The following is an 11,276-nucleotide window of genomic DNA, read 5'->3' on the forward strand; positions in this document are numbered from 1 at the left end:
AGGCTGAGGCAGGAGGATTGTGAGTTCAAAGCCAGCCTTAGCAAAAGCGAGGTGTTAAGCAACTCAGTGAGACCCTGTTTCTAAATAAAATACAAAATAGGGCCAGGGATGTGGCTCAATGGTTGAGTGCTCCCGATTTCAATCCACAGTACCTCACCTCAAAAAATGTATAAACATTTTTTTTTAATAAAATAAATAATTCTACAATTGTTGGTTATTGAATCTGCTATGGATTCAGGGATGCAGTAATTAATTCCTGCTGTCATAGAGTAACCAGTCTTTTAAAATAAACATTAAACTTTAGGCTTATATTCCTTTAAATTTGATTCAGGACCTTGTTTTGTGAAATATGGAAGAGAGTAAAGTAGAGAGAAGAGGATTGGAAGATATTTCCTGATTTTTATGATAGTAAAATATTTTTGTTCCTATAAAAATAAACTGTTCAGGTAAAATCTCATTTGTATCAGTAACTTTTAAAGATGAGTGTATTTTGTTTCTGTTGAGACAATGAAAATGAAACAAGACTTTTTAGATAGTCCACTAAAGTTAATTTATTGTTTGAGGAATATTATTTTTATCCTTTTAGAAATCATTGTGTATTATGATGGCTTTCATATATTTTGACATTTAGGGGTTTTGTTTGTTTTTGTGGTGTTAGCAATTAAACCCAGGGCCTGTGCTTGGCAAGTTCTCTACACTAAACTGCATCCCCCACCCCATTTTGTAATTGTTGAAAGACCTATTATTACATAAGCAAAATAGTTGCTAAGTATCCAAGATGCCAAGTACATTTTTCTTTTACATAAAAAGTCAGAATAATAATTATAATCATGAGGAGAAATTCTAATATATTAAAATGAAATTCAATGAGAAATTGGCTTCCTTTTCATTTGCCTATGAACTGGAATTCCCACAAATGTTGATGCAGCAGAAGTAAAGTATATTATTCTTATGAGTTGAAATAAAGAATAGTGAGTCTGTAAGTTTTTTTATAGTTTGAATTTCTATCAGATGGCTGGACTGTAGCCAGCAGCTCATATTTCAACTTTGTTTTGTCATGACTTCACACATCTCGTATCCTAGGATACCCATGAGATCTAAATTTGTAAGTTTTAGTTTTAGAACTGTTCAAAAATAATCATGAAGCATAGACTATATGAAGCCCTAAAATTAAGCTGTTTTGAAATGAGTAGAGAGCTGATGAATTTCAGAGTGAAATGTTGAATAAAAATACTCATGTACTGAATATTAAGAAAGAATTGAGTAGCCATAGTTAAATAGGAAGCTCATTAAGAAGAGAAAAAATTTTCTCTGTGACTTGAACACATCTTATTTCCCTTTCTGTAAAGTCTATGTCATCACCATTCCTTAGTGTAGTGAATTGGGTAGTTGCTTGAGGTGCTAGGCTTTGAGTGGCTCTATCTGTTGTTGTAACCAGTTCTGCATAGGCAGGCAATGATTTTGGTAACCTGGGGCATGGGGAGAAATTTAAATGTTTCATAAAGAAAACTTGAGCTTTGGTCAGAGCAAAGCATACCCTATTATAAAGAGGATCCTTGTTTTCTCTTCCCTCATCTCCAACTGATTGACCCTATGCATCATCTACATGAGAGATGAAAAAGAGTAACACAGATCTTACTGTGATTTAGTTAATTCTGGACCCTGTAGTCTCCTGAGGATGACCCTTAATGCTTTTAATGATATTCTCACCTAGAGCACTTTTAGTTAGTGACACATTATTTTACACTGGTTACATAGTACAATAAATATATTTTAAAAACATTTTTGCAATAATATTTTCTCCACTTATCTAATGTGTGTTGTACTTTTGTTTTTATTCCCCTATAGTATTTACTTTCCCTGCAGTAGAAGTTGGCAAACTACTGTTTCTATATGACTCCTGTTTCTATATGACCCATGAGCAGAGAATGGTTGGAACATTTTTAAATGTATCACAAGAATATTTTGTGACACCTGAAAATTATATGAAACTTAAATTTCAATGTTTGCAAGAAATTTTACAAACATAGCCATGTTTATTCATTTATGTATGACAGCTTTTGAGCGATAATAACTGAGTTCAGTAATTGCAGCAGAGACCAAATGTGGCCTATAAACCTGAAGTATTTACTTTCTACCCTTTTGCATTCTGTCCTTTTGCAGAAGAACTTTGCTGACTTCTGGAGTAGAGAATTATATGAGTTAACAATGAGCTGTATTTACATGGAATATGAGTCATGGTATTCTTTTTCCAAAAATTAATGTGTTGTGTCATCTTTTTAAAAATTTTTTTAATTAGATTATTTATTTATTCTAATTTGCTATACATGATGGCAGAATGCAATTCATTTCATATTACACATATAGAGCACAATTGTACAGTCACTGATTGTACACAAAAGTATTTTCACACCATTTGTGTCTTATACATATACTTAGGGTAATGATGTCTAACTCATTCCACCATCATTCCTACCCCCTTGCCCCCTCTCTTCCCTTCCCTCCCCTTTGCCGTATCTAAAATTCCTCCATTCCTCCCATGCTGTCCCCCGCGCCCCCCCCCACACACACACACACTGCATCGCCATTATGAGTCAGCATCCTCATAGCAAAAGAAAATATTCAGCCTTTGATTTGGGGGGATTGGCTTACTTCACTTAGCGTTGTATTCTCCAACTTCATCCATTTGCCTGAAAATGCCATGATTTTATTCTTTTTTAATGCTGAATAATGTGCCATTGTGTATATATACCACAGTTTCCTTATCCATTCATCTACTGAAGAGCATCTGGGTTGGTTCTGCAATTTAGCTGTTGTGAATTGTGCTGCTATAAACATTGAGGTGGCTGTGTCCCTGTAGTATGCTGTTTTTAAGTCCTTTGGGTATAAACCAAGGAGTGGGATAGCTGGTGGTTTCATTCTAAGTTTTTCAAGCAATCTCCATACTGCTTTCCATATTGGCTGTACCAATTTGCAGTCCCACCAGCAATGTTTGAGTGTACCTTTCTCTCCACAGCCTGGCCGATGCTTATTGTTGTTTGTATTCTTTTTTTTTTTTTTTTTTTTTTTTGCTAAGAAGAAGCTTTTAGTTTGAATCTATCCCACCTATTGATTCTTGGTTTTAATTGTGTCATGTCATCCTGAGCAGAACAAAGGTTCTGAAGGCTAAATACATTGAAAACAGTGCTAACTTGTCAGGCACTGTGACACATCTGTAATCCCAACTACTCAGGAGGCTGAAGCAGGAGGATATTGAATTCCAGGCCAGCCTGGGCAATTTAGTGAGCCCTGTTTCAAAATTTTAAAAAGGGGGTGGGGGTAGCTCAGTGGTAGAGCACCCCTGGGTTTTATCCCCAGTACTGCAAAAATAAAATAAACAAAAAATAGTGCTGATTTAAATTTTTTTTTTTTTTTTTTGGCACCAGACACCAGCTGATATGCTCTTAGAGAACAGAAAACTTTTTCTCAAAAGACCAGACAGTAAATATTTAAGGCTTGATAGGCCAAGAGGCAAAATGGTAAACATACCTTAGCTATTGAACTATAAAGAAGAAAAGGAAAAAAGAAAATGTAGATTGCCTGGATTTGACCTAAGGACTACAGTTTTCAACTCCTGTATACTTGCAAGGAGAATTGAATGAAGTAATAATGTGCATCAAGAACAGTATCTAAAACAAAGCAAGTGCTCAGTAAATGTTATCCACCTTCTATCACTGTTGTATTTGCATTACACTGATGATGCAAATGACTTCAACGCATTTAATGAACATGATTTTAGGGGGAAAAAATCATGTAAGTTGAAGTCAAACAGAAAGATCACACTAAATTATTTCTAATATACTATAGAAATAACTGACCAGTCATCAAAATTTTATCCAAAGAAAAGCACTAGGCTTAGATATCTGATAGCCATTGTAGTCTGGATTCATCAACCATCATAATTTTCATGACCTTTATATACCAAATCAGAGTTCTAACCTTCACTCAAAAATTAAATATATATGAGATGTTGTTGAAATCTGAAACTGAGCCATCTTTGATTATATGAAGATTAATACTTGTAAAGGATAAGAAATGAATGGTTATAGACTGCAAAATTTATAGAAAATAAGTTAAAATTTTTACATAAGGACAAACATGTTTTAACACTTAAGTCTAAGATGATTCCCTTATTCTTCTGGATATTTTCTTACAATTTGATACATTATAATTTAATTGTATAGAACATGTTACATAACAGATATTTTACATGAGCCACAGAAAAGGGGCCTCATCTAATTATGGAATGCCTGGGGGTTTATCAGTCATTAATTGTACACTCTGAATTCATTGAACATCTATTTACTATAGCTGTAGTTAACAGTTTTCTATAACATCTTGAATAAATTTGAAATGGTTAAATTTGCTGAATGTGTCTGGAAAGACCTCTTTCTGCCATGAGTTGCCTCAGTATAGAAGTGGCGTGTTCACTGATTTAAGTTGCTGTGTTATCTTCTCATTGAAATGGTTTATTTTAATTACTAGGATAGCTTGAGTTCAAATCTGTCTAAGCAGATTACAGAAGGTGGAGATTTAAAATGAGAAAGGCACAATATTTGAAAAAGGGGATGGGGGAGATCACTATGTCAGCATGTTGCTCACATCTTTTTAAAAAAATTGTCATAAGCACATAAAGTTTATCATTTTAACCATTTTTAAGTGTATAGGTAAATAGTATTAACTAAAAGTATATACTTTTTGAACAGTCCCCCCGCCCCTCACTTTTTTGCTTCCTCTCTCCCTTTGCTTTGTAACAAATAACCACAAAATGACAGTGGCATAAAAGCATTATTTGGCTCATGAATCTGCACGTCAAAAACTGCTCTTTTCTATCTCAGCTGGCTTTGCTCTATAGAAGGCTAGGGATTCACAGTCTAGGCTATGGTAGCTTTGCTTTATGGTTTCGTTAGCAGATATGTCAGGTTTGCTCTGTATGTTTTATCATTTATCTGCTTTTATCATTTTTTTTTTTAAGACCACAAGTCTGACTAGGATCTGTCCTCATAGTGGTTAAAGAGGTGCAAGAAAGCAAGCCAACTTGAGAAAGGCCATTTTAAGGGTGCTTGTATCCTAACTGCTAACATCTCATTGGCCATAGCAAGTCACATAACAGCCTATAGTCCAGGTTTTTGGTTTTTTTTTTTCCCATGGAGGTTACTGGAAAGGAAGTGAATATTCAAAGATAATAGTCGAATCTACTATGCCTGTTTTTCCTATGATAAACCATACAGTAATGAGTCTTCTATTTGTCTCTTCTTGTATACTTGGAAAGTTATTTTCAAGATATACCTGGAAATGGATTTGCTGGCCCATAGGGAACTTTCCTTTTCACATTTGCCAGATATTGCCAGTTTTTTTTTCTAGAGTACATACAATAATTTGTGTTCTTTCCAAGAGTTTCCTCCTGTGCATTCCTGTCAGAACTTGATAATATCAGACTTAAATGTTTAGCAGACTGATGGGAGTAAATTATTGTATTTTTGTGGTTTTATTTCACATTTTACTATTATTTCTTGGTTCTAATATACTATAGAAATAACTGACCAGTCATCAAAGTTTTATCTAAAGAAAAGCACTAGACTTAGATAACTGATAGCCATTGTAGTCTGGATTCATCAACCATGATAATTTTCATGACCTTTGTCATAAAAGCAAGTGGGGCTTATCATTTCTGCATGTTATTGACCACTCACATTATCATTTCCATGAATTGCCTGTTTGTATTCTCTATTTGATTTTCTTTTTGATTAGTAAAAATACTTTATATATTCTTTATTGGAATCTGTTATATGCATTGCAGATATATTTTATTCTGGGAATTTTTTATTTTGTTTGTGGTAATTTTTAATTACAAAAGTTGTCAGTATTAATACTTTCAAGTGTATCTATCTTTTCCTTGATGGTTTATACTATCTCTTTTTAACTGCTCTATTGAGTTATGATTAACATAAAATAAACATCACATAGTGTTTTAAACATAGTGTTTTAAACATTACAAAGTGTTTGATGAGTTTTTATATATTAGTCATATATACATACTAGTGAAACCATCACCACAATCAATATAATGAACATTTTCCCTATTTGTGAATGGGAAAAAGTACCGTATGATCCTCTTCTTCATTCCCATTTGCAATTCTTCTTTTCCTGTCTTCCCTGCTCTCCAACTCTCAGGCAACCACTTCTGCTTTCTCCCTTGTATAGCTTTACTGAGTGTCAGTTTTCTTCTCTATGAATTGTTGAGAGAAGACTGTAAATTTCTGACTTAAATTGTGAATTTGTGTACATATCCTTTTGATTCCATCAATTTTTTGAAACTTTCTTATTAGGTGCATCTTATTTAGAATTACTACATTGTTTGGTAAATCTCACATGCTAGACAAGTGCTCTACCACTGAGCTACACCCCCAGCCCTTTAAAAATTTTATTTTGAGACAGTGTCTCCACAATTTGCCCAGGCTGGCCCCAAATATCCAGTCCTCCTGCCTTAGCCTCCCAAGAAGCTGAGATTACAGGGATGTGCTATCATACCCATCTCTTTTAACATCTTTTTAAAAATAGCTGTTAGAAAAACTTAAAATACACTTATATTTGTTATTAATATTATGTTTCTGTTGGACAGTGCTGCTCCAGTTAGTAAGCATTATTAGCCTTTATGATGAACCACGTTTTACTCATGAGACATCTGATTCTAGCCTAATACTTATTTATTTTTAAAGTATCTAGGAAGTTTCATTTCCTGGAAATCTGTTAAGAGTTTCTCTTTCTTTTGGCAGGGGGTGGAGTGGGGTAGTACTGAGGATTTAGCCCAGGGATGCTCTACCACCGAGCTACATTTCCAGCCCTTTTCATTTTTTATTTCAAGACAAGTCTTACTGCGTAGGGCCTCACTAAGTTGCTGAGGCTGGCCTCAAACTCATGATCCTCCTGCCTTAGCCTCCTGAGCCACTGATATTACAGGCATGCACCATCATGCCTGGCTCACAGAGTTATCCTCACTATTCTAAGATTTCACAAGCATACACTGAATGTAGATAGGTTTTTGTTCATCCTGTTTTAGAACCCTTGGTGAAGTATTAGTTTGTGTCTCTCCAGTTTTGAGAGAGTTTCTGCTAATATTTTTTGGATATTTTTTCTGTTTGTAGGTCCTGTAGGATATGACTTTGTCATATATTTTCTGCTTTCCATCCTGCTATCTTTTTGTCGGTAGTCTGGGAAGTTACCTTTTCTTCTCTTTTGACAGTATATTGAAAAATAGGGGGAGATAGGCAGAATTTTAATTGTCTATAACTCTTTCTTGTTTGTTTTATAACAGAAGCTTATTCTATCTTTTTGACTAATATTTTCTTGAATATTTGTGAAATTTTGAATTAGAATTGTTTTAAAATTTCTTTCTGTTTCCTAAATTATCTGTTTCTTTTATAATCAGTGATTCATTTTGTTCAGGGCAGGCTTCTAGAAGATGAAACACATTTCCTGTAAGGAGAATGTGTAACAAAATTTGTGGAAGGAGAAATGCAAAAATTTTCTGGGAGCAGTGGTAATTGGTTATAACACTGTGGACAGTATATTCCTGTCTAAACTAACATGAATATGGTAAGACATGAAAGAAAAGGATTGAGTAATTATACAAAAAAATATAGTTGGGAACTGATTACTTTCAGAACTCCTACAAAGTACCCTTTTATTGAACTAATTGTATGCTCCCTTATAATGTTAATTATCATACCCATATGTCTTTCTCACAATTGGAACTCTTCAAAGAAGGAATTGTATGTTATTCATACATTCTTTTGTAGTATCTATTGATCAAGTATTGTATCAAGTATGGGGAATGAAACGTTATGCAGAGACAAAAACATCCCTGTCAATCAAACACAATGTATGTACTTATGTCTTTCACAGTGCTCAGAATTCAAACCTAGGTATTCTCTATTCCCCCTGACTCCCTATATTAGGATGATATATTAAGATGGTCTCTTGAGCTTTGTTGCAAAAGTTCTTTTGGTATTGAACTCTTTTCTTTAAATTGATACAAAAATAATATTATGCATTCTGTTTAAATATTGTCCTTCACCTTAATTATAGGTAATATAATAGAAAGAGCACCCCCCCCCCCCCGGGAGGAGTCAGGAGTCCTAATTTGACTCTATTGTTAAATAAGTTTGCACATGCAGCTTGTACCCTGTCAATCTCACTTTTCTGATATGTAAAATAAAAGGTTGGTATCTTTTAGGACTTAAAAACTTTGAATCTGAAAGTGGGACAGAATATTCATTCTCATGGCCTTAGAATAAATGTTATAGCTAAACTGTCTAGTACATTTAATTGAGTATCTGGAAACAAAACTGAGATTTGTTCTTTTATATGTTTCAGTTGAGTTAGAATCAGTAGCTCATTTTTTTTTTTTTCTCTTTTTCAGACTTGGGCCTGGATCAGTATATAATAAAACGCTTTGATGGAAAGGTGAGCAAATTGTGACACTTTGATGTGTATCCTGTTGTTTACTAAGAAGACTTTCAAGTTCCTCTAGAATCACGTGTGAGAGATCCCTGAATACCTGGTTATTTTACAGAAAGCATGTTTAAGTTAGCAGGTCTGTGCCTTCAAATGCTTCTACAGAAAGAATCAAACAGAATGTTCTGTTATATTTTTCTATGTGAGGTGACTCTTCACAGGTTGTCTACTCTTATTGAGAGCTAATTCGGTGTTTGTTAACTTTTGAATATTAACTCAGTAGTCATTATAAGCATTAATAAGCAACTCCACAGAATGGTATTCATACAGTAATGAAATCATTTAATGATGCATTTCTCAGATCATAGCTTCATCGTTAATTTATGTACAAGTGTATATATGTGACAATGGAGAAACTATCTGGATTACATAATAGCTGCTGCCTGTGAGCAAGGGAGGAAGCTGATACACTGGAGATGGGGTTGCCAGCAAAGGAGACCAACCACCTGCAAGATCAGAAGTCAGGTTCTGAGAGCTCCAGTACTTCAGCAGTTTTCCATAGCCATTCAGCTTCTCTGGTTTCCTCTCCTCACCTCTCAGTCCATCCCTACCCACCACTGCAAAAGTTTTCTTCCAGGAGGGCCCCTTCCTAATCCCTTTTTGCTCCACAGACATCCATTCATCCTGGCATTCACCCTGGGTACCAACCAAAATATACTAGACAGAATGTCTGTCTGAGATGCAGAGCTAGGACATAGGCCAGCCATCTTCTAATTGGAGTGCTATACCCCTGAGAATGCAGGAAGACTTTTTAGGAACTAGTGAGTATAAACAGTTTCAAAAGGAATTCATTTCCAGACCCTCCACTTGGATGGGTTAGAGTTGGAGTGCAGTTATAAGGAGGTCAGAGTCATACATGTGACTTCAGGTATTTTCCTTCTGCTGGGGTGAAATAGTCTCTGGGACTTGGGGGCAAGAAGGATGGGCATCAAAAAAAAAAAAAAATGCCATTATTAGCCAGGCATATGATGCATGCCTATAATCTCAGCTACTCTGGAAGCTGGAGGTAGGGCAGGGGCTTGCAAGTTCAATGCTAGCCTTGGCAATTTCACAAGACCTTGTCTTGAAATAAAAAATAAATACATAAAAAGGGTTGGGGTAGAGCTTAGTGATAGAGTGTCCCTGGTTTTAATCCCCGATAGACACATAAATATTTAGCCCCCCAATGTTACATTTGTATTTGTATTTCTAATTTGACCTTCCTTAACCTTTATGATAGTATATAACAGTTATTCTAGCTATAAAATTGTGAAGTTCCTTATAGTGCTTTTCTAATAATTATGAAGAATATTCCAAATTTGCATGTTTGCTTATATTTACTTTCAATTTTTTATTTTATATCTGAATAAATTATATTTGATATCATTCTTAGGTATAGAAAATAAAAGATTTAATTTTATTATCTCATGAAGTAGTCAAACATGTTTTTCCTTTCAGGATAAATTTCCCCAAGAGAAAAAGAAAACACTGCCCAGTGTCATAAAAAAAAGTAATCTGTCACTTTTAATAAGGTGGAAGAAAGAATTTGAGAAAAAAAGAAGAGCCAGGAGTGGCTTTACAAATCGTAAAAGGAAAGAATTGAGAAGGAAAATCATGAAATGGATGGAAAAGGCAGGATCACAAAAGAGGGTCTAGATGGGTGGAGTCAATCTTAGTAAAAACTAATTTTGTGGGGATGTGCCAGTTATTTTATCTTTAATGTAAAACTCTGTACCTTGGTAGGGAAGCATAGATGTTTAGCTCTTTTTCACAAGTGCAAAGAATAAGTGGCTATTAAGATATGAGAAATTTTAGCTAAGGCTACCTAACTGAAAAGTGTCTTTCCCATTGAGTTGGCACAGTGCCTAAATACCTCCATCTGTGGTATCTTCTTTTTATCCTGTTTTGTTCCATTGTCCCAGATATGGGGCATCTAAAAACATAAATGTAGTATAAAATTATGACATAGTTATAATTTAATAATTATAATATTCATTAAAATACACATAAGCTCTGGATTATGATTTCCAACCTATTTTAATATATCTTTGTCAGTTTCATTGTAATATTCACAGAATTGAAAACTTAGGACTTAATGAGTTAAAGTCACATATTCTTAAAGAATGATCAAAAAGAAAGGGCACTGAACTAGATACTAGGAGACCTAGGTTGAGTCATGGCTGTCCTTAGGGACAGCCACATCTTTTCTTTGATTCTTGGTCCTTCTGCTTTGTGTCCCGTAAAGTACCATATTCATGTGAGAGGTTACTGCAGACACTGATGTCAGGATCTAATTTCAGAGTCTACAGCAGGTCATGTCCCTGTTTTCCCTGTCTTTGTGTCCTTCGGAGTTCAGCATAGGCCTGGCACATAGGAGGCTACCAATAAATGGTGGTTAATTTACAAAAAATCAACTAGTCTATCATGTTGCTTGGACGCATGACTCGTTAAGTCAATAATATAGCAAAGTCAATTTAACAAATAACTGTTTTAGCCACTGAAGGAATCCAGAGTAGCATGAGAATTTTTTATTCTTTGATTTTTATTTTTATACATGTATAAACCTGAATATATGTAAAGAAGTTGAATGTGTACAAGTTAAACAGCAGATTGACAGGCTGTTAGGGGAATTTTCATTCCTGGAGATTTCCCAAATATAAAATCTTTAATGATAACTCATGTTTTATATGTGTTCATATATATATATATATATATATATATATATATATATATATATATAT

At 34.5% G+C, this 11,276-nt stretch overlaps 1 protein-coding gene across 1 annotated transcript in view; it reads left to right on the plus strand.

The window, feature by feature from the left end:
* The window catches only part of Micu1 (mitochondrial calcium uptake 1), a 186,426-nt gene that overhangs the window by 50,721 nt on the left and 124,429 nt on the right, over positions 1 to 11,276 (plus strand). The window contains exon 5 of the mRNA XM_048808814.1: positions 8,462 to 8,505. Coding sequence (XP_048664771.1) covers positions 8,462 to 8,505 — 44 coding nt within the window. The remainder of the gene's footprint in view (positions 1 to 8,461; positions 8,506 to 11,276) is intronic.

This window comes from Marmota marmota, unplaced genomic scaffold, assembly GCF_001458135.2.
Source record: "Marmota marmota marmota unplaced genomic scaffold, marMar, whole genome shotgun sequence".
NCBI lineage: Eukaryota > Metazoa > Chordata > Mammalia > Rodentia > Sciuridae > Marmota > Marmota marmota.